The 24105-nt window shown below is 43.8% G+C and overlaps 3 protein-coding genes and 1 pseudogene across 3 annotated transcripts; all 4 read left to right on the top strand.

Moving 5' to 3' along the window:
* Window positions 1–2081: 2081 nt before the first annotated feature.
* LOC140562547 (hatching enzyme 1.2 pseudogene) lies at window positions 2082–2849 on the top strand (annotated as a pseudogene).
* Window positions 2850–6125: 3276 nt separating this feature from the next.
* LOC140562544 (uncharacterized) lies at window positions 6126–7584 on the top strand. Its single transcript, XM_072688286.1, has 3 exons — window positions 6126–6315; window positions 6451–6733; window positions 6820–7584. Exons 1-3 carry the CDS (start codon window positions 6155–6157, stop codon window positions 7486–7488), a joined length of 1113 nt encoding a protein of 370 aa, XP_072544387.1. The 5' UTR covers window positions 6126–6154; the 3' UTR covers window positions 7489–7584.
* A 2867-nt stretch (window positions 7585–10451) lies between these two features.
* On the top strand, window positions 10452–11219 carry LOC140562545 (hatching enzyme 1.2-like). Its single transcript, XM_072688287.1, has one exon. It carries the CDS (start codon window positions 10452–10454, stop codon window positions 11217–11219), a length of 768 nt encoding a protein of 255 aa, XP_072544388.1.
* A 5365-nt stretch (window positions 11220–16584) lies between these two features.
* Window positions 16585–17352, top strand: LOC140561724 (hatching enzyme 1.2-like). The gene has a single exon (XM_072686960.1). The coding sequence runs from the start codon at window positions 16585–16587 to the stop codon at window positions 17350–17352; it is 768 nt and encodes a 255-aa protein (XP_072543061.1).
* Window positions 17353–24105: the final 6753 nt, after the last annotated feature.

The following is a 24105-nucleotide window of genomic DNA, read 5'->3' as shown; positions in this document are numbered from 1 at the left end:
GACAAAACCGAAGTTCTCCTTTTAGGTCCAAAAGACTCTAGAAATAAACTATCAGACTTAATGTTAGACTTGGCTGATTCTTCTATCATTCCTGGTTTAGCAGCTAAAAATCTTGGCGTCACATTTGACTCAGATTTATCATTTGAGCAACATATAGCTAATATTAGTAGAACAGCCTTTATGCAGCTTAGGAACATCTCCAAACTAAGAAACTCCTTATCACTACAAGACGCAGAAAAGCTAGTACATGCTTTTATTACCTCAAGGCTAGATTACTGTAATGCACTACTGTCAGGTTGTTCCAGCAGGAACCTCAATAAACTTCAGCTGGTGCAAAATGCTGCAGCCAGGGTCCTTACTAAAACTAGAAAATTTGACCATATCAGTCCAGTTCTATCAGCACTTCATTGGCTCCCAGTTAAATTCCGTATCGAATACAAAATTCTTTTATTAACATATAAAGCCCTACATGGCCTCGCTCCTGAGACCATCAAGACTACTTAGATCTCAGGGTGCTGGCCTCTTACGCGTTCCCAAAATTCAGAAAACCTCAGCAGGGGGAAGAGCCTTTTCTTATAAAGCCCCCCAGCTCTGGAATAACCTTCCAGATAATGTTCGGGACTCAGACACAGTCTTAATCTTTAAATCTAAGCTGAAAACTTATATGTTTAGTTTAGCTTTTGGTAATTAATGTTTCTTAGATAAGGGCTGCAGGTCCAGGGGTTCGCGGACCCAGGGAATTGTAGTACACTGAGATGCTGGAGCTGTCGTCTCGCTGCTTACACGCGATCACTCAGGTTTGTTGACGGTGGAGCAGATAGATGCTGGTGTTCTCAGGGTACGCCCGTGTCCGTGTTACCTTCTGGCTCTCTCCTTTTAATTATGCTGTGATAATCAGACCTGCCGGAGTCGTCAGACATACCCAGATGCTGATTCTCAACAGTCTCTGCACTCCATAAAATTCCTCTTAGAACTAACTTCTCTCTCTTTACCTTCCCCGAGTAAATGGCCACCCAGCCCGATCTGCAGGAAGATTGCCCGCTGAGGTCCCCTCTACCTGCATCTAACCAGCTGCCACCTACCAGTCCGGCCAGCGGGTCCCCCCCCAAAGCAGATACAACAGAAAGTTAATAGTGGCAATATTAATAGTGTCAGACAGGCACGAGTCCATCTAGGTTTCAGCACGGCCACCAAACAGGCAGCAGCAGCTGGCGGGTGAGCCATGGGTGGTGGCGGGTAATTTTTATCATTAATGTTTAAAACAGTCTGGCCAGAGGAGGATGGGTCCCCCTTGTGAGCCTTGGTTCCTCCCAAGGTTTCTTCCTCCAGCTCTGAGGGAGTTTTTCCTTGCCACTGTCGCCGTTGGCTTGCTCACGGGTGTCTTTGACGCTTCATGTTATTCCTTCTTTCTTCTCTGTCTCTGTTCTTTATTAAGTACTAATTATGTAAAGCTGCTTTGTGACGACAACAGTTGTAAAAAGCGCTATACAAATAAATTTGACTTGACTTGACTTGACTTGCTAAGGTTTTAATTGATGCCACACATTCTGAACTTGCATTGTATGCATTCGTTTTACTTAAGGTTGTTGGATCACCTTAAGAAAAATGGCTCGTATTACCTCACTCTCCCCTCCCTTTAGTTACACACATTAGACCTATGAATTGTGTCAGGGATTAGCACTCAGTTTAAACAGTATCAACAAATTTGCATCAGCATAACATTCATAAGAAATACCTACATGGAATTCCAATGGTTTGTATATAAAGACAAATGAATAGGGCCTAAAACAGAACCCTGAGGAACACAAGAGGTGATCAGTAATGTGGAAGAGGAGAAATCAGCGATAATTAGAGAGAAGATTCTCATTTTTGTAGAGAGAAAACAACTTCAAATCAGTACCCTGAGCTCAGAGGGTCCCTCCCTTTAGTTCCACACAAAGGACAGCGGACAGAGCTTAGCTTTAATCCTCAGACAGCCACACCGATGTGTGTCCATGAGTATAAAAGGCCAGGTATGACTGGGTTCAGACACTGAGCAAGAGTGAAGGAGCATCCAGATCATCTCCACTGACTGAAGCAACATGGAGCCCACAGCCTCTTTCTCCATTCTAGCCCTGCTGATGCTCGGTCTGTCCCAGGCTGTCCCCCTCATGGAGCCTCAGTTTGTGGACATCACAGAAAGAATTCTGACCACCAACAACAGATCCAGTGAACTGCTGGTGGAGGGAGACATCGTCTTGTCAAGAACCAGGAACGCTCAGGTCTGCCCTGACAACAACTGCTTTTGGAAGAAGTCCTCAACTGGTCCAGTGCAGGTGCCTTACACAGTGAGCGCTGACTTCTCCTTCTCTGAGCGATCTGTAATCGCTGGCGCCATGGCAACCTTCCACAGCAAAACCTGCATTCGCTTTGTGGCCAGAACCACTGAAACCGACTACCTCAGCATTGAGAACAGAGATGGGTGCTACTCTCCAGTGGGCAGATCAGGTGGTAAGCAGGTGGTCTCCCTCAACAGGAACGGCTGCGTGTACCATGGCATTGTCCAGCATGAGCTGAACCACGCTCTGGGTTTCTACCACGAGCAGACCAGGAGCGACCGTGACCGCTATGTCAGGATCAACTGGGAGAACATCGACCCTGCAATGCAGTACAATTTCAACAAGGAGAACACCAACAACCTCAACACACCGTACGACTACTCCTCCGTGATGCACTACGGGAAAACGGCTTTCTCCATCAATGGGCTGGACAGCATCACTCCTATTCCTGATGCATCAGTGAAAATCGGGCAAAGAGTGGACCTGTCCGCCATCGACATCCTGAGGATCAACACTCTCTACAAGTGCTGAAATACACATCCTACTGTGACATATTTACAACTGCTCACATCTTGATCTTGTGATGCTCTGATGTGTCATCATTGTGAAATAAACAAAGTCAAAGCAAACAAATAAGTATCTTGTGTTTTACTAACATACTCCCATTCTTACTTTACCCCGTATCCACTAGCTGCATAATATAGTGCCAGGGAAGTACTATATTCACACAGTCTATTTACAGAACTAATTAGTTTCTAATTTACTTGATTCCAAGAGTCTGTAATATGCATTCCAATATTACACCTGACTGAACATCCCAGAATCCTTCTAACATTAAGATCATCTTACCATTTAACAAAGGACTTTGTGCTCAGATGCTTGAAGAAAACCAAGGTCAGGGGACAGTGGAGCACAGATCAACATGGAGTAAAATGTGACTTTGATGTAGTTAAACACAACTGATAGGATTGAAAGAAATGATGATCTGAAATAACATAATGATCATTAATTGAATATAAACAAAATATGTTTCACATTTCACCACACGCACTTGACCCATCATCCCTTAAGATCCATGGAAGCATCCTGGCTGGAGAGGTGGAACAAACTTTCCCTGGGTGTCCGAACGGCAGAGTTGCTTGCTGTCTTCAAATGCAAACTGAGGGCCTAAGTGTTGAGTATTGTGGTCTCCATACTGACTTTTGGATTTAGTAATATCTGGGCTTAGAGGTATCTTTTGGATCCTAGTCTATATAAACTAGCCAAGGGTATTTCTGAGTAAACAGTGAAGCACTTCGCTCTGGATAAGAGGCAAACCTTTTAAGTGCCTGTAATGTAACTAACTTAGCCTAAGAGTTAACCTCAGACCCTAAATACCTAAATACCTCAGCTTTTGGTTCTCACCTGATCTTTCGGACAGGACAGCACCTATCCAGATCTCAGAGGCATCTACCTCTACAAAAAAGAGGAGGTCAGGATCTGGGAGGTGTAAGACAAGTGCACTGGTCAACCTGCGTTTGAGCTCCTCGAATGACTTCTGGCCTTCGATGGTCCATGGGAAGGGGCCAGGCTGCTTGTGTGTCAGCGCAGTGAGAGGTGCAGCAGCTGAACCTGATAAACCGAAGGTAAAAATTCACAAACCCCAGAAAATGCTGGACTAAATGGAGGGATGTTGGGCACGGCCACTCTGCCACTGCTTTCAGTTTAGCTGGATCAATGGCCAGACTACCTTTGGAGACCACAAACCCTAGAAAAATTCTGACCTCTCCAGGTTAACCAAGAGATGGTTCTCCAAAAGCAGCTCAAACGATTCCTGTAATGGTCAATGAGACTTCTGCACCTCTCAGCAGGTATTTTGGCCCACTCCTCATGAGCAAACTGCTCCAGTTGTCTCAGGTTTGAAGGATCCCTTTTCCAGATGGCATGTTTCAGCTCCTTCCAAAGATGCTCAATAGGATTTAGGTCAGGGCTCATAGAAGGCCACTGCAGAATGGTCCATTGTTTTCCTCTTAGCCAACCTTGGGTGTTTTTTAGCTGTGTATTTTGGGTCTTTATCCTGTTGCAAGACCCATGACCTGTGACTGAGACCAAGCTTTCTGACACTGGGCAGCACATTTCTCTCTAGAATCCCTTAATAGTCTTGAGATTTCATTGTACCCTGCACAGATTCAAGATACCCTGTACCAGATGCAGCAAAGCAGCCCCAGAACATAACAGAGCCTCCTCCATGTTTCACAGTAGGGACAGTGTTCTCTTCTTGATCTGCTTCATTTTTCCATCTGTGAACATAGAGCTGATGTGCCTTGGCAAAAAGTTTCATCTGTCCATAGAACATTCTCCCAGAAGCATTGGGGCTTGTCAACATGCAGTTTGGCAAATTTCAGTCTGGTTTTTTATGATTTGTTTTCAACAATGGTGTCCTCCTTGGTCGTCTCCCATGCAGTCCACTTTGGCTCAAACAACGACGGCTGGTGCGATCGGACACTGATGTTCCTTGAGCTTGAAGTTCACCTTTAATCTCTTTAGAAGAAGTTTTTCTGGGCTCTTTTGTTACCATTCGTATTATCTGTCTCTTTGATTTGTCATCGATTTTCCTCCTGCGGCCATGCCACAGAGGTTGGCTACAGTACCACTGATCTTAAATTTCTGAATGATATGTGCAACTGTAGTCACAGGAACATCAAGTTGATTGGAGATGATCTTATAACCTTTACCTTTAACATGCTTGTCTTGAATTTTCTTTCTAATCTCCTGAGACAACTCCTTCCTTCACTTCCTCTGGTGCATGTTGAGTGTGGTACACACCATGTCACCAAACAGCACAGTGACTACCTGTAGCTCTATATATAGGCCCACTGACTGATTACAAGATTGTAGACACCTGTGATGCTAATTAGTGGACACACCTTGATTTGACATCTCCCTTTGGTCACATATTTTTCAGGGGTACCATCATTTTTGTCCAAGCCTGTTTAATGAGTTTACTTTTTTAAATAATTATGTTGAAGCATGGTTCAAAATCAATGTCGGATTTTCATTTGTTCATTTTCATAGAATTTTTATGTATTATTACTTTTGTCAGATTCAAGTTATTTCTGTGACCATTGTGGGTTTTTCTTTCATTAACCGAGGGGTACCAACAATTTTGTCCACGTGTGTATAATACATTCACCCAAACATCTCTTTACCATTTTCTGAAGAGAAAACTCACTTATTTGGCTCCAGTGAAGAAGTAGATGTGTTTGGTGCTTGTATAGCTGTCAGGTAAGACTTTAGCCTAGGAGCTAACCTCAGAACCACACAAGCACCCAACGTCTCTGCTTCATCTGTGCTTCATACCCGAGCCATTTCTCTGAAATAAGTTCAGAATGAGACTTGGTTATTTTTCAGTTATTACAGTTTTTCTCAATTGCTAAAACACTAAACCCGGTTGTCTGAACCAAATGCTCAGTGCCCTGAACCCATTTATTGAAATGGTCAATCTTTTGGCAGAACCTTAAGCACTTTTCACCTAGTTAGACACTTGCAACAACAACTTGCAAACATATTTTCACCCACTAAAACACATTTGGCACTCTGATGCACTTGGGCTGCATAATGTTAAGCACAGCTGGCAAAAGGGAAATTCAATGAAAGCACAGGTGTTTCAACTTAAACACTGCAACTCAAAATTGATAACACATGTGACTAATGAGGTGAAGACACCAATATAAGCCAGTCCATGGGGCCCTGTTTGTTGAAGTCTCACTATGGACAGAAACAATCAGAGAGGCAGAGTAAGAGTAAGAGTAAGAGGTGGAAGAGGTGGAAGAGGTGGAAGAGGAGGAAGGGGAGGTATGAGACGAAGAACAAATATTTCAGATGAAATACGGGCAACTGTCATAGACCATGTTCTTGTCCACGGGTTGACAATGAGGGAAGCGGGACTTCGAGTTCAGCCCAACCTAAGCAGATTCACTGTGTCCACCATAGTCCGAAGATTCAGAGAAGAGAACAGGTAATTGCTTTTTTTCATTTTGTACATTTGTGCAGTATGACTCAATAAAAAGGTGTTTCATTACACTCATTTTCCAATATACTTGTAGGCCTCGTACTACATGTATTTTTTTGTAATTGCATGTTCTTTTTGTAGAATTACCAGATTGCCACATCAGGGAGGGAGGCCATCTATGTTGTCCCCACGCCAAGAGACCCTCATTGTTGACATGGTCCGTCAGAACAATTCAGTCAAACTCTGTGAAATACAGCAGAAGATCATTGACGACCATGTTAATTTTGAAGGCATCACCAGTATCAGCATTTCCACCATTGATCGTGTCCTAAAACACAACAGGATGCGGATGAAGCAACTGTACAGAGTACCCTTTGAGCGCAACTCAGAAAGGGTCAAGGAGCAAAGATTCCACTATGTACAGGTAGGTGTTCAATACTGCTGTCTACTCTACAGCATAAGGTTGTCTTATGCTGTACAGCTTACAAAGCTATATGTATTTTCCCATAGAGAGTGTTTCAACTGGATTCCTCAGAACAACCACATGAATATATTTATATGGATGAAGCTGGGTTCAATCTGACCAAAAGGAGGAGGAGAGGCCGGAATGTGATTGGCCAACGAGCCATTGTTACAGTTCCTGGCCAGCGTGGTGGCAATGTCACTTTATGTGCTGCAATCAGCAATCATGGTGTTCTCCACCATCATGCCATATTGGGGCCATACAACACTCAACACCTCCTGTCATTTTTAAGTGATCTTCGGGATATTGTGTTAGGGTTTCAGCAGCAGGATCATGAACAGACAGAGCATCCTGTCTATGTCATTGTGTGGGATAATGTGAGTTTTCACCATGCCGTGCAGGTCAGAGAGTGGTTCACTAGAAACCAAGAATTCCTGAATGTCTTCCTACCACCATACTCCCCTTTCCTCAATCCAACAGAGGAGTTCTTCTCTTCATGGCGCTGGAAGGTTTATGACCGACAACCCTACACCAGGGAAAATCTCTTGCAGGCCATGGAACTGGCCTGTAATGATATAGGTGTGGATGCATGCCAAGCGTGGATCCGGCACACTAGAAGTTATTACCCACGCTGCCTGGCAAGGGAGAATGTGGCCTGTGATGTAGATGAAGTCCTGTGGCCTGACCCAGCACATCGACATGATGTTATAGAGTAGATTTTGTATGCACTTTTGTTGTAAAGTTTATATATATATATATATATATATATATATATATATATATATATATATATAAACTTTACAACAAAAGTATATATTATTTTAGGACTACACAGGCTAAACAAGAATTTTGTTTTGAAAATGCATTTTTGTGAACAATAAAGGTTATTTCTAAACACTTAATGATCTGGTCGTTTTGTTTTCCTTTTTTCTATGTTGTGTGTAATGACTGCTCAGTAGTGTTTTCATTTTGATTGACTCGGGGTCTGATCTGACAGCATTGTTTGCTTTTGAGCGCTGTTTGAACTGTTTTGAGGTGATAGTTTGGTTTTGCAGGAAGAGTCAGATGTTTTGTGAATGTAGTTTGAAAATTGAGTTTTGAATTTACAGTTTAGCGACATGGAGGGACAATTTCAAGAAATGTGTCTTAGCAATTGAGAAAAACTGTAGTGGAATTAGATCTGGTTAATACATAGTTAGTAAGAGTTTTGTCAGATAGCTGAACTTACCCTGTCAGCTGCTTCAACCCCAGAAGAAGTACTTTAACTATTTTGGGCCTATTCACCTTATTTAATGGGGAAAGTTGAGCCACTAGAACCTTTTTTTTCTGGGACCCTGTATTTTGATGTCAGTTTAAGTTAGGGACACTGCTAAGATATGGAGTTCCGCAAGGCTCCATTTTAGGACCACTATTATTTATACTATACATGTTACCACTGGGCTCAGTTATAAGCAGACATGGCGTTAATTTCCATTTCTATGCAGATGACACACAGCTCTATATATCAGCCAAACCTGACGATAAATTTAGACTACAGAAAATGGAGGACTGTGTAAAGGATATAAAACTCTGGATGTCACATAACTTCCTTCTCCTCAACAGTGACAAAACCGAAGTTCTCCTTTTAGGTCCAAAAGACTCTAGAAATAAACTATCAGACTTAATGTTAGACTTGGCTGATTCTTCTATCATTCCTGGTTTAGCAGCTAAAAATCTTGGCGTCACATTTGACTCAGATTTATCATTTGAGCAACATATAGCTAATATTAGTAGAACAGCCTTTATGCAGCTTAGGAACATCTCCAAACTAAGAAACTCCTTATCACTACAAGACGCAGAAAAGCTAGTACATGCTTTTATTACCTCAAGGCTAGATTACTGTAATGCACTACTGTCAGGTTGTTCCAGCAGGAACCTCAATAAACTTCAGCTGGTGCAAAATGCTGCAGCCAGGGTCCTTACTAAAACTAGAAAATTTGACCATATCAGTCCAGTTCTATCAGCACTTCATTGGCTCCCAGTTAAATTCCGTATCGAATACAAAATTCTTTTATTAACATATAAAGCCCTACATGGCCTCGCTCCTGAGACCATCAAGACTACTTAGATCTCAGGGTGCTGGCCTCTTACGCGTTCCCAAAATTCAGAAAACCTCAGCAGGGGGAAGAGCCTTTTCTTATAAAGCCCCCCAGCTCTGGAATAACCTTCCAGATAATGTTCGGGACTCAGACACAGTCTTAATCTTTAAATCTAAGCTGAAAACTTATATGTTTAGTTTAGCTTTTGGTAATTAATGTTTCTTAGATAAGGGCTGCAGGTCCAGGGGTTCGCGGACCCAGGGAATTGTAGTACACTGAGATGCTGGAGCTGTCGTCTCGCTGCTTACACGCGATCACTCAGGTTTGTTGACGGTGGAGCAGATAGATGCTGGTGTTCTCAGGGTACGCCCGTGTCCGTGTTACCTTCTGGCTCTCTCCTTTTAATTATGCTGTGATAATCAGACCTGCCGGAGTCGTCAGACATACCCAGATGCTGATTCTCAACATTCTCTGCACTCCATAAAATTCCTCTTAGAACTAACTTCTCTCTCTTTACCTTCCCCGAGTAAATGGCCACCCAGCCCGATCTGCAGGAAGATTGCCCGCTGAGGTCCCCTCTACCTGCATCTAACCAGCTGCCACCTACCAGTCCGGCCAGCGGGTCCCCCCCCAAAGCAGATACAACAGAAAGTTAATAGTGGCAATATTAATAGTGTCAGACAGGCACGAGTCCATCTAGGTTTCAGCACGGCCACCAAACAGGCAGCAGCAGCTGGCGGGTGAGCCATGGGTGGTGGCGGGTAATTTTTATCATTAATGTTTAAAACAGTCTGGCCAGAGGAGGATGGGTCCCCCTTGTGAGCCTTGGTTCCTCCCAAGGTTTCTTCCTCCAGCTCTGAGGGAGTTTTTCCTTGCCACTGTCGCCGTTGGCTTGCTCACGGGGGTCTTTGACGCTTCATGTTATTCCTTCTTTCTTCTCTGTCTCTGTTCTTTATTAAGTACTAATTATGTAAAGCTGCTTTGTGACGACAACAGTTGTAAAAAGCGCTATACAAATAAATTTGACTTGACTTGACTTGCTAAGGTTTTAATTGATGCCACACATTCTGAACTTGCATTGTATCCATTCGTTTTACTTAAGGTTGTTGGATCACCTTAAGAAAAATGGCTCGTATTACCTCACTCTCCCCTCCCTTTAGTTACACACATTAGACCTATGAATTGTGTCAGGGATTAGCACTCAGTTTAAACAGTATCAACAAATTTGCATCAGCATAACATTCATAAGAAATACCTACATGGAATTCCAATGGTTTGTATATAAAGACAAATGAATAGGGCCTAAAACAGAACCCTGAGGAACACAAGAGGTGATCAGTAATGTGGAAGAGGAGAAATCAGCGATAATTAGAGAGAAGATTCTCATTTTTGTAGAGAGAAAACAACTTCAAATCAGTACCCTGAGCTCAGAGGGTCCCTCCCTTTAGTTCCACACAAAGGACAGCGGACAGAGCTTAGCTTTAATCCTCAGACAGCCACACCGATGTGTGTCCATGAGTATAAAAGGCCAGGTATGACTGGGTTCAGACACTGAGCAGGAGTGAAGGAGCATCCAGATCATCTCCACTGACTGAAGCAACATGGAGCCCACAGCCTCTTTCTCCATTCTAGCCCTGCTGATGCTCGGTCTGTCCCAGGCTGTCCCCCTCATGGAGCCTCAGTTTGTGGACATCACAGAAAGAATTCTGACCACCAACAACAGATCCAGTGAACTGCTGGTGGAGGGAGACATCGTCTTGTCAAGAACCAGGAACGCTCAGGTCTGCCCTGACAACAACTGCTTTTGGAAGAAGTCCTCAACTGGTCCAGTGCAGGTGCCTTACACAGTGAGCGCTGACTTCTCCTTCTCTGAGCGATCTGTAATCGCTGGCGCCATGGCAACCTTCCACAGCAAAACCTGCATTCGCTTTGTGGCCAGAACCACTGAAACCGACTACCTCAGCATTGAGAACAGAGACGGGTGCTACTCTCCAGTGGGCAGATCAGGTGGTAAGCAGGTGGTCTCCCTCAACAGGAACGGCTGCGTGTACCATGGCATTGTCCAGCATGAGCTGAACCACGCTCTGGGTTTCTACCACGAGCAGACCAGGAGCGACCGTGACCGCTATGTCAGGATCAACTGGGAGAACATCAACCCTGCAATGCAGTACAATTTCAACAAGGAGAACACCAACAACCTCAACACACCGTACGACTACTCCTCCGTGATGCACTACGGGAAAACGGCTTTCTCCATCAATGGGCTGGACAGCATCACTCCTATTCCTGATGCATCAGTGAAAATCGGGCAAAGAGTGGACCTGTCCGCCATCGACATCCTGAGGATCAACACTCTCTACAAGTGCTGAAATACACATCCTACTGTGACACATTTACAACTGCTCACATCTTGATCTTGTGATGCCCTGATGTGTCATCATTGTGAAATAAACAAAGTCAAAGCAAACAAATAAGTATCTTGTGTTTTACTAACATACTCCCATTCTTACTTTACCCCGTATCCACTAGCTGCATAATATAGTGCCAGGGAAGTACTATATTCACACAGTCTATTAACTAATTAGTTTCTAATTTACTTGATTCCAAGAGTCTGTAATATGCATTCCAATATTACACCTGACTGAACATCCCAGAATCCTTCTAACATTAAGATCATCTTACCATTTAACAAAGGACTTTGTGCTCAGATGCTTGAAGAAAACCAAGGTCAGGGGACAGTGGAGCACAGATCAACATGGAGTAAAATGTGACTTTGATGTAGTTAAACACAACTGATAGGATTGAAAGAAATGATGATCTGAAATAACATAATGATCATTAATTGAATATAAACAAAATATGTTTCACATTTCACCACACGCACTTGACCCATCATCCCTTAAGATCCATGGAAGCATCCTGGCTGGAGAGGTGGAACAAACTTTCCCTGGGTGTCCGAACGGCAGAGTTGCTTGCTGTCTTCAAATGCAAACTGAGGGCCTAAGTGTTGAGTATTGTGGTCTCCATACTGACTTTTGGATTTAGTAATATCTGGGCTTAGAGGTATCTTTTGGATCCTAGTCTATATAAACTAGCCAAGGGTATTTCTGAGTAAACAGTGAAGCACTTCGCTCTGGATAAGAGGCAAACCTTTTAAGTGCCTGTAATGTAACTAACTTAGCCTAAGAGTTAACCTCAGACCCTAAATACCTAAATACCTCAGCTTTTGGTTCTCACCTGATCTTTCGGACAGGACAGCACCTATCCAGATCTCAGAGGCATCTACCTCTACAAAAAAGAGGAGGTCAGGATCTGAGAGGTGTAAGACAAGTGCACTGGTCAACCTGCGTTTGAGCTCCTCGAATGACTTCTGGCCTTCGATGGTCCATGGGAAGGGGCCAGGCTGCTTGTGTGTCAGCGCAGTGAGAGGTGCAGCAGCTGAACCTGATAAACCGAAGGTAAAAATTCACAAACCCCAGAAAATGCTGGACTAAATGGAGGGATGTTGGGCACGGCCACTCTGCCACTGCTTTCAGTTTAGCTGGATCAATGGCCAGACTACCTTTGGAGACCACAAACCCTAGAAAAATTCTGACCTCTCCAGGTTAACCAAGAGATGGTTCTCCAAAAGCAGCTCAAACGATTCCTGTAATGGTCAATGAGACTTCTGCACCTCTCAGCAGGTATTTTGGCCCACTCCTCATGAGCAAACTGCTCCAGTTGTCTCAGGTTTGAAGGATCCCTTTTCCAGACGACATGTTTCAGCTCCTTCCAAAGATGCTCAATAGGATTTAGGCCAGGGCTCATAGAAGGCCACTGCAGAATGGTCCATTGTTTTCCTCTTAGCCAACCTTGGGTGTTTTTTAGCTGTGTATTTTGGGTCTTTATCCTGTTGCAAGACCCATGACCTGTGACTGAGACCAAGCTTTCTGACACTGGGCAGCACATTTCTCTCTAGAATCCCTTAATAGTCTTGAGATTTCATTGTACCCTGCACAGATTCAAGATACCCTGTACCAGATGCAGCAAAGCAGCCCCAGAACATAACAGAGCCTCCTCCATGTTTCACAGTAGGGACAGTGTTCTCTTCTTGATCTGCTTCATTTTTCCATCTGTGAACATAGAGCTGATGTGCCTTGGCAAAAAGTTCCATCTGTCCATAGAACATTCTCCCAGAAGCATTGGGGCTTGTCAACATGCAGTTTGGCAAATTTCAGTCTGGTTTTTTATGATTTGTTTTCAACAATGGTGTCCTCCTTGGTCGTCTCCCATGCAGTCCACTTTGGCTCAAACAACGACGGCTGGTGCGATCGGACACTGATGTTCCTTGAGCTTGAAGTTCACCTTTAATCTCTTTAGAAGAAGTTTTTCTGGGCTCTTTTGTTACCATTCGTATTATCTGTCTCTTTGATTTGTCATCGATTTTCCTCCTGCGGCCATGCCACAGAGGTTGGCTACAGTACCACTGATCTTAAATTTCTGAATGATATGTGCAACTGTAGTCACAGGAACATCAAGTTGATTGGAGATGATCTTATAACCTTTACCTTTAACATGCTTGTCTTTAATTTTCTTTCTAATCTCCTGAGACAACTCCTTCCTTCACTTCCTCTGGTGCATGTTGAGTGTGGTACACACCATGTCACCAAACAGCACAGTGACTACCTGTAGCTCTATATATAGGCCCACTGACTGATTACAAGATTGTAGACACCTGTGATGCTAATTAGTGGACACACCTTGATTTGACATCTCCCTTTGGTCACAAATTTTTCAGGGGTACCATCATTTTTGTCCAAGCCTGTTTAATGAGTTTACTTTTTTAAATAATTATGTTGAAGCATGGTTCAAAATCAATGTCAGATTTTCATTTGTTCATTTTCATCGAATTTTTATGTATTATTACTTTTGTCAGATTCAAGTTATTTCTGTGACCATTGTGGGTTTTTCTTTCATTAACCGAGGGGTACCAACAATTTTGTCCACGTGTGTATAATACATTCACCCAAACATCTCTTTACCATTTCCTGAAGAGAAAACTCACTTATTTGGCTCCAGTGAAGAAGTAGATGTGTTTGGTGCTTGTATAGCTGTCAGGTAAGACTTTAGCCTAGGAGCTAACCTCAGAACCACACAAGCACCCAACGTCTCTGCTTCATCTGTGCTTCATACCCGAGCCATTTCTCTGAAATAAGTTCAGAATGAGACTTGGTTATTTTTCAGTTATTAGTGGAATTAGATCTGGTTAATACATAGTTAGTAAGAGTTTTGTCAGATAGCTGAACTTACCCTGTCAGCTGCTTCAACCCCAGAAGAAGTACTTTAACTATTTTGGGCCTATTCACCTTATTTAATGGGGAAAGTTGAGCCACTAGAACCTTTTTTTTCTGGGACCCTGTATTTTGATGTCAGTTTGAGTTAGGGACACTGCTAAGATATGGAGTTCCGCAAGGCTCCATTTTAGGACCACTATTATTTATACTATACATGTTACCACTGGGCTCAGTTATAAGCAGACATGGCGTTCATTTCCATTTCTATGCAGATGACACACAGCTCTATATATCAGCCAAACCTGACGATAAATTTAGACTACAGAAAATGGAGGACTGTGTAAAGGATATAAAACTCTGGATGTCACATAACTTCCTTCTCCTCAACAGTGACAAAACCGAAGTTCTCCTTTTAGGTCCAAAAGACTCTAGAAATAAACTATCAGACTTAATGTTAGACTTGGCTGATTCTTCTATCATTCCTGGTTTAGCAGCTAAAAATCTTGGCGTCACATTTGACTCAGATTTATCATTTGAGCAACATATAGCTAATATTAGTAGAACAGCCTTTATGCAGCTTAGGAACATCTCCAAACTAAGAAACTCCTTATCACTACAAGACGCAGAAAAGCTAGTACATGCTTTTATTACCTCAAGGCTAGATTACTGTAATGCACTACTGTCAGGTTGTTCCAGCAGGAACCTCAATAAACTTCAGCTGGTGCAAAATGCTGCAGCCAGGGTCCTTACTAAAACTAGAAAATTTGACCATATCAGTCCAGTTCTATCAGCACTTCATTGGCTCCCAGTTAAATTCCGTATCGAATACAAAATTCTTTTATTAACATATAAAGCCCTACATGGCCTCGCTCCTGAGTACCTGCAGGATCTTATTGTATATTACGAACCATCAAGACTACTTAGATCTCAGGGTGCTGGCCTCTTACGCGTTCTTATAAAGCCCCCCAGCTCTGGAATAACCTTCCAGATAATGTTCGGGACTCAGACACAGTCTTAATCTTTAAATCTAAGCTGAAAACTTATATGTTTAGTTTAGCTTTTGGTAATTAATGTTTCTTAGATAAGGGCGGCAGGTCCAGGGGTTCGCGGACCCAGGGAATTGTACTACACTGAGATGCTGGAGCTGTCGTCTCACTGCTTACACGCGATCACTCAGGTTTGTTGATGGTGGAGCAGATAGATGCTGGTGTTCTCAGGGTACGCCCGTGTCCGTGTTACCTTCTGGCTCTCTCCTTTTAATTATGCTGTGATAATCAGACCTGCCGGAGTCATCAGACATACCCAGATGCTGATTCTCAACATTCTCTGCACTCCATAAAATTCCTCTTAGAACTAACTTCTCTCTCTTTACCTTCCCCGAGTAAATGGCCACCCAGCCCGATCTGCAGGAAGATTGCCCGCTGAGGTCCCCTCTACCTGCATCTAACCAGCTGCCACCTACCAGTCCGGCCAGCGGGTCCCCCCCCAAAGCAGATACAACAGAAAGTTAATAGTGGCAATATTAATAGTGTCAGACAGGCACGAGTCCATCTAGGTTTCAGCACGGCCACCAAACAGGCAGCAGCAGCTGGCGGGTGAGCCATGGGTGGTGGCGGGTAATTTTTATCATTAATGTTTAAAACAGTCTGGCCAGAGGAGGATGGGTCCCCCTTGTGAGCCTTGGTTCCTCCCAAGGTTTCTTCCTCCAGCTCTGAGGGAGTTTTTCCTTGCCACTGTCGCCGTTGGCTTGCTCACGGGGGTCTTTGACGCTTCATGTTATTCCTTCTTTCTTCTCTGTCTCTGTTATTTATTAAGTACTAATTATGTAAAGCTGCTTTGTGACGACAACAGTTGTAAAAAGCGCTATACAAATAAATTTGACTTGACTTGACTTGACTTGCTAAGGTTTTAATTGATGCCACACATTCTGAACTTGCATTGTATCCATTCGTTTTACTTAAGGTTGTTGGATCACCTTAAGAAAAATGGCTCGTATTACCTCACTCTCCCCTCCCTTTAGTTACACACATTAGACCTATGAATTGTGTCAGGGATTAGCACTCAGTTTAAACAGTATCAACAAATTTGCATCAGCATAACATTCATAAGAAATACCTACATGGAATTCCAATGGTTTGTATATAAAGACAAATGAATAGGGCCTAAAACAGAACCCTGAGGAACACAAGAGGTGATCAGTAATGTGGAAGAGGAGAAATCAGCGATAATTAGAGAGAAGATTCTCATTTTTGTAGAGAGAAAACAACTTCAAATCAGTACCCTGAGCTCAGAGGGTCCCTCCCTTTAGTTCCACACAAAGGACAGCGGACAGAGCTTAGCTTTAATCCTCAGACAGCCACACCGATGTGTGTCCATGAGTATAAAAGGCCAGGTATGACTGGATTCAGACACTGAGCAAGAGTGAAGGAGCATCCAGATCATCTCCACTGACTGAAGCAACATGGAGCCCACAGCCTCTTTCTCCATTCTAGCCCTGCTGATGCTCGGTCTGTCCCAGGCTGTCCCCCTCATGGAGCCTCAGTTTGTGGACATCACAGAAAGAATTCTGACCACCAACAACAGATCCAGTGAACTGCTGGTGGAGGGAGACATCGTCTTGTCAAGAACCAGGAACGCTCAGGTCTGCCCTGACAACAACTGCTTTTGGAAGAAGTCCTCAACTGGTCCAGTGCAGGTGCCTTACACAGTGAGTGCTGACTTCTCCTTCTCTGAGCGATCTGTAATCGCTGGCGCCATGGCAACCTTCCACAGCAAAACCTGCATTCGCTTTGTGGCCAGAACCACTGAAACCGACTACCTCAGCATTGAGAACAGAGACGGGTGCTACTCTCCAGTGGGCAGATCAGGTGGTAAGCAGGTGGTCTCCCTCAACAGGAACGGCTGCGTGTACCATGGCATTGTCCAGCATGAGCTGAACCACGCTCTGGGTTTCTACCACGAGCAGACCAGGAGCGACCGTGACCGCTATGTCAGGATCAACTGGGAGAACATCAACCCTGCAATGCAGTACAATTTCAACAAGGAGAACACCAACAACCTCAACACACCGTACGACTACTCCTCCGTGATGCACTACGGGAAAACGGCTTTCTCCATCAATGGGCTGGACAGCATCACTCCTATTCCTGATGCATCAGTGAAAATCGGGCAAAGAGTGGACCTGTCCGCCATCGACATCCTGAGGATCAACACTCTCTACAAGTGCTGAAATACACACCCTACTTTGGCACATTTACAGCTGCTCACAGCTCATCTGTAGCTGAAGTGCTGAATACTGTGCTGCTCTTACAGCTGTTAATGTTAAATATTCTAATGCTAGAACGTAGCTTGATTCTAATGTGTCATTATTGTGAAATAAAAGTCAAGGCAAAAAAAGAAAAATCTTGTGTTTTACTAACATACTATATGTATTATTTTATCTAGTATCCGTTACATTCTCACACTAATCTCTAGAAAATCTCGGTCTTAGTCAATTTACTTGTTTCCAAGAGTCTGTAATCCGCATTTCACCATTATACCTGACTGAACTTCCCATAAGCTTTCTAACATTAAGATTATCTTACCATTTAACAAAGGATTTTTTGCTCAGATGGAAACCCAGTTCAGGGCACAGAGGGTCAAAAATAAACATGGGGTAAAATGGAACGTGGACTTTTTTTTATGTTGCATTCACATTTATGAATGCATTCACTAGAATGGGTGTCCATGAACATTTCGACATATAGTGTAAAAGTTCAAGGCATTTTTACTTCTTTTAAAGCCTTCATTAAAAAGGCCTAAAGCCATGTTCAGACGGATGGAGGACATACTGTACATACTACCACACCACTCAGGTGGACATGCGAGATCAAGCTCAATGGGTTCGTTCGTTCGTTCATCTGGTAGCACAAAAGAGTTCTCATTAAAACCTTTATCTGATGTTTAAAAAGGCTTTGAATTGATAGAGGAGACACTGGAGATTCTATATCTTCTATACTTTGTATACATAGATGAAACCTAGTTGAAATCTATTTTACATTTGAAAACTAATAACCAATAACAATAGAACACAAGTCAAATTTTGACCACTAACTTTGTCCTCTTTATTTCGACAAGACAGTGCTGATGAAATATGAAGCTCTGGCTTGTTTACTTGGAAAGGTCAGGTAAATTTCAATGCTTGTCCCATCAATCAGCAGCCACAGGCTTCTCTAAGCAGGCGCCTTTTTGAAAATTAGCATAATTAGCAAAGCATCAGAAGGGTTTACAAAGTGTTTAGGTAGCCTGTTCTTCAGTTTGTAATGGAATTAAGAAATGGCAGTTAACATGAATCCTTGTAGGATTGCTAGAAAGGCAAATCAAAACTTCTGCTTCACCGCAAAAGACCTGTGGACGGGTGATGCACAGTTCTATTGTGCAGCGACACCTGAACAAATATGACCTTAATGAAAAAGTTATGAAAAGAAAACCTTTCTTGGGTCCTCACCACACAATTCTGCATCAGAAGTTCTCAAACATCTAAACAAGTCTGTTGCACTTCTGAAACAACTGATGATTTTCATGTAATGTAATTAAAAAATAACCTCTCCAACTATTTAGCATGGAGGTTGATCAATCATGCTTTGGGCTTGTGTTGCAGCCAGTGGCACAGAGAATATTTCACTGAGAGAGAGAAGTACTCATTGAAATAAATACCAGCCAATTCTGTAGACAAATAGCACACAGTCTGTAAAACGATTTGAAAGAGGATGTCTTCTACACAAGCTGTGACAAGCTGTGACACTGGCCGGTACTGACCATACAAGGTAAATTTTGCAGACAAGGTAAACTTTCCTTTTTAGTCATTTTGAAACTTTTGAAGACAGAAGTAAAGACATCTTGCTTAAAAAATGTGTTGTCTTTATCTTCATGCCATTTAAAAATCAGGTCATCTTTTACATGCTTAACTGTTCACAGTAATATATTTTGACCAAATGTTTGCATGCCAATGTGTTCAATGTACCTTTACCTTAACCATGTCTCTTACAAATGGGTAAAAAATAAATAAATGAATCCTCCACTCAGCTACTACTTCCCATATGGGGTCAGCAGTTCCAAGCTACACAATTTTAAAGTGCAGGTAGGTGATGGTCTCAATCCTACATAGAGCGGCTCAGTGAAAGTGGTATGAAGGTATACGTGTGGATCATGGTCTCTTTCTTAACAATGTAGAAAGACAGGAGGCCTGCAGAAAGGTCCAGAAAGATGCCGATCTTTCCCCCCTGCCTCTACCCCCCTCTCTAGGCAATGCCCTCCTCCTCCCTCTTCTCTGACCTGCTTCTCTCCTCTTTCCACAGATGACCTCCTACATCTTCTCACCTCCAATAATCCTACCACCTGTCCACTAGACCCTGCTCCATCCCCTCTGTTCCAAACAATCGCTCTGTTGTCAGGTCATGTACCATCGGCCTTCAAGTCTGCCAGAGTTGTGTCTATCCTAAAGAAACCAACTCTGCAATTACAGACCTATCTCTCTTTCCTCTCAAAGATTCTCGAACGTTCTGTCTACAACCAACTGTCTCTCTTTCTCACTCAGAACAATCTACAGGACCCCAACCAGTCTGGCTTCAAAGCTGCACACTCTACTGAAACTGCTCTCATTGCAGTTACAGAGAAGCTCCATGCAGCTAAAGCTGCCAGACTGTCCTCGGTTCTGATCCTTCTTGACCTCTCCGCAGCTTTTGACACAGTGGACCACAAGATCCTCCTGTCTATCCTTGCCGGCCTTGGAATTACCGGCTCTGCATGGCAATGGTTTGCATCATACCTGCAGGGACGCTCATACCAGGTAACATGGCAGGACGACACAACCGCTCCTTGTAGTCTCTCCACTGGCATTCCACAAGGCTCGGTTCTTGGTCCTCTTCTTTTCTCACTCTACACTAGCTCTCTTGGTAAAGTGATATCCTCTCATGGATTCTCTTACCACTGTTACGCCGATGACACTCAGCACATCCTTTCTTTCCCACCGTCTGACACACAGGTTTCTGCCCGCATCTCAGCATGCCTCGCCGACGTCTCTTCATGGATGGCAGCTCACCACCTCAAACTCAACCCCAGCAAGACGGAGCTGCTGTACATCCCGGGAACTGCTGGACCAAAAAAACGATCTTGCCATCACCTTTGAGAACTCACTGTTCACTCCTTCTACAGAAGCTCGAAGCCTTGGTGTAGTCATGGATGATCAGTTATCGCTCTCAAGTCATGTTGCAAACGTAACTCGGTCCTGCAGATTTCTCCTGTACAACATCCGGAGAATTCGACCCTTCCTCTCTAGAGAGGCCACCCAGGTGCTTGTTCAGTCTCTTGTCATTTCAAGACTTGACTACTGCAACTCTCTTCTGGCTGGTCTCCCTCTGCGCACCATCAGGCCCCTGCAACTCCTCCAGAATGCAGTGGCACGGGTCGTCTTCAATGTCCCTAAATTCAGCCATGTCACTCCACTGCTGCGTTTTCTTCACTGGCTTCCTGCTGCTGCCCGCATCAGATTCAAAACCCTGACGCTGGCCTAAAAAGCCAAGAATGGACCAGCCCCTCCATACTTGATGGCAGTGGTCAAAAGCCGATCTGCACCTAGAGCCCTTCGAGCTTCAAGTACGGCTCGGCTCGACCCGCCATCCCTCAAAATCCACGGAAGACAAGTGTCCAGGCTTTTTTCTGTCCTGGCACCAAAGTGGTGGAACGAGCTTCCCCTGGGTGTCCGAACGGCCGAGTCGCTCGCTGTCTTCAAATGCAGACTGAAGACCCACCTCTTCCAAGAATACTTGGACGATTAGAGTACTATGGTCACCTTATTGTCTTGTGTTTAGTAATGTCTAAAGCTTAGAGGCATCATTTGAATTATTGGTCTATTCTATTCTGGGGGGGGGGGGTTTGGGGGGTTTCCCTCGACCTCCCAGTTGAAGCGACCTCCAAAAAGAGGCTCCTTGCACAAGACCTGTTACTGATGGTCAAAATGGTCGGGGTGAGGTGGGTAAGTCCGAGGCAAGCGGTGGCATATGTCTATGCCGGGGCAGAAGCAGGACGTGTCGCACATGACCGTCAATTCCTTGTGATTCATCTCCAAATAGCCATTTACTGTGGTGACGTCAAGTGTCAGAGGGTAGGCATCTGAAATACATGGCAGAATTAGGAACTGTGCACACCGCAATGTCTGTACTCTCTGAAACAGGCACAATTTAATGAGCTGTTTTACAAAATGTAACATATTTAATAAACAACCTGTCCCATCAAAGACGTCCAGGAAGCTAACAGCAACTACACAGGAAGGGGTTAACTGAACACAAGCCAAAGATGAAAGCAGCTCAGAAATAAGCAATATGAGCGTGAGTCGCTGAGAAGTACACAGATTAGTCACTTACCCCTTTTGAAAAAAGCAGTCCTCACTGCAGAACGTCTCCAGACGCTCTCGGACAGACAAGACCACTCCAGCACCTGTGACTGGATTCTCACAGCAAGAGTCTGGGGCGGCATTGCACAAGGTCTCAAAGCTCATAAGAAACAATCAGTGAAAGAGTCACAGTCTTTAAAATAGATCAAAGCTCTGTAAGGGTGTAGCAGTGTCAGTATTAGGCATTCAATTGTGCATTCTTTTATACTTCGGGACAATACAATTCATGCTCTTGCTGGAACACACCCTCTTAAGTTGGACCAAGTGGCAAAACCGGGAAAGAAGCGACTATCTGCTGAAGTTGGACTCGACAGCGATCCATCCAAATTACTAAAGAACTAATGATCCAGCTCATATCACACCAGTGTAGAGGATGAAGCATCATATCTGAGAGCTTAGAGTCGAGTGAATGGCCTTAGGACTGTTTTCCACTGTTTTCAGGTACATTTAGTAGACTGCTTCATCCAGGCTTGTTTGCTCTCCCTTTTATTCGAACTTAGCATGTCACTAGATTCGTAACTACACTGAGTTTATTTTTTGCCCACCTGTTTTTACTTCACCAATGAGTGAGCTCCCACATGTTATGGTGCCTGGATTTCAGAATTAGAGCGATTCATTTGTTCTTCTCCTTAGGCGAAAGAGAGCTCTGAATTCCTGCTGAATCTGTTTGAACAGTCAATCACACAAAAGATTTTTCTTGTTTTTGTGTTAGCGGCATTCACACTTTTTGCCACTCATTAGGCATGGCTGCAGTTCCTTCTGACGCCGGTGACGTCATGTGCATACCCTCTCCAGCTTCTGCAGTTTTGTACTGCATGGGGAAGAGGGTTTTCGTTAAACTGGGAGGGGTTTGGGTTGTGGAATGCATCTCTGAGAGATGGATGTGCTTACACTGCTATAACATGTATCTCAAATGCGTCTCAGACCACCTCCTGAAGTAGTCTGAGTAATCGGATTTGTATCTGGTTTAAATGCGCGCTCGGTTGTGTTTACACTTGCATTTTTATGTGGCTCAGCCTTATCCAGACATAACTCTGATATTCAAGACAGATGAAGTGACCAGGTGTAAATGGGGTCCAAGAGCCATTAGGCAACACATCTGCAGAGTGTGGGAGACTCTGTAGGCTGAGTGTCAAAAGGAGAAATCATCAAGTGAGTGAACCTCAGAACAACAGACTCCACTATTAACGTTTATTGTGGAACGGAATCTTTCAACGCTCAACAGCTACATCATGCTGACCATGTCAAAATAAAAGTTACTAATACAAAGGAAGCAGTTACACACAACAGTGCAGATCAGATCAGTATCACTAAGGTGTTATACAGCTACTAAACACATTCCTGTCTGGAATCTGGCTGCATTGTAGCAGAGAAAAGTGTGTGTGTGTGTGTGTGTGTGTACTGGGAGGGGGGGGTGTCATAAAAACAGTATGGTTCTTTGATTTCTCCCTTTAGTCCTGGTAAAGCAACATTAGGTAGCAATTTTACCCTAAAATAGCAGATTGTAAAGCATGGTGATGCTCCGCTAACTGTAATGGGGTTTATGAATGGCTACAGTCATTGCTGCTCCAGGCCTGAATGCTGCTACTGTACTGTGGAACTGCACAAGACTTCTCACAAGCACTGCATAATGCTGCATAGTCGTTTCTGTGTAGCTTGTGAATTTAAAGAGCATCTGCATATGTTGAGCTCACAAACCTGCAAAATAGTAGGTCATCCTGTATTATTAATGCTGCGGCATGCTGGACCCATCAGAAATCTGCCATATTCTGCCATTTTTTATTTTTATTTGTAACAGATGGTGAATGTTTTATGTCAATACAAGATTGGTGCTTGTGTCGGGGCTCAAACTCGCAACCCTGGAAATGGAAGCCCAATGCCCTTCCACTGCACCACCACAGCTGTGAGAGGTGGCAGTATATAAACTGTTTAAAAGCTATATAGAAAAAAGGGCGGGAAAACAAACAAAGGAAACACCAGGAGTGGTGTGTACTCAAACTATTTTCGTTTTCTAGTTTTCCTTTTCGCCACTGATAACAACAAACTCCTTCTTTTCAGCTGTTCACAACTTAAACTCTTTCTTTTAAGCTCTTGCTTTTCTTCACTATGTGTAGCACAAACATATGAACATATGAACGGATGCAGTTGGGACACATGGAAGGTGGGATGTACCTTCATACTTGCGGGAAGTTGCAGCTGGAAGGAGACTGGGTTCACTCGCCGAACTATTTTGAAGGGCCCCACATACCTAGACGACAGTTTGTGTAAGACACCTTGCAGCGGGAAGTCTTGGGTGGACAGCCACATCCATTGACCCACACAGAAAGGTGGAGCACAACGACTCGAGCGGTCTGCAATCCACTTTCTGGCCCTCGAGGTGGCCAGTAGGGTGGCCCGAGACTTCTGCCAGGTCCTACGACATCGCCGGACGAGTTGCACAGCAGAGGGCAAGTGCAAGGCTGGGTTCCCTGCGGTCAATCAGCAGAGCAGCTGGCCAAGGTCTTGGTTGGTTTGTGCGGCCTGCCCATTCGATTTAGGGTGGAAACCTAAAGT

This window comes from Salminus brasiliensis, chromosome 9, assembly GCF_030463535.1.
Source record: "Salminus brasiliensis chromosome 9, fSalBra1.hap2, whole genome shotgun sequence".
NCBI classification, from domain to species: Eukaryota; Metazoa; Chordata; class Actinopteri; order Characiformes; family Bryconidae; genus Salminus; species Salminus brasiliensis.
The sequence above is the reverse complement of the archived record's forward strand: the minus strand, read 5'-3'. Positions and strand labels throughout refer to the sequence as shown.

Bases quoted from the DNA above. Each gene is read 5' to 3' on its own strand.
- LOC140562545 (XM_072688287.1), top strand. From the start codon at position 10,452: ATGGAGCCCACAGCCTCTTTCTCCATTCTAGCCCTGCTGATGCTCGGT.
- LOC140561724 (XM_072686960.1), top strand. From the start codon at position 16,585: ATGGAGCCCACAGCCTCTTTCTCCATTCTAGCCCTGCTGATGCTCGGT.
- LOC140562544 (XM_072688286.1), top strand. From the start codon at position 6,155: ATGAGACGAAGAACAAATATTTCAGATGAAATACGGGCAACTGTCATA. The intron at 6,316-6,450 runs GTAATTGCTTTT...TTCTTTTTGTAG, and splicing joins AGATTCAGAGAAGAGAACAG to AATTACCAGATTGCCACATC. The intron at 6,734-6,819 runs GTAGGTGTTCAA...ATTTTCCCATAG, and splicing joins AAAGATTCCACTATGTACAG to AGAGTGTTTCAACTGGATTC.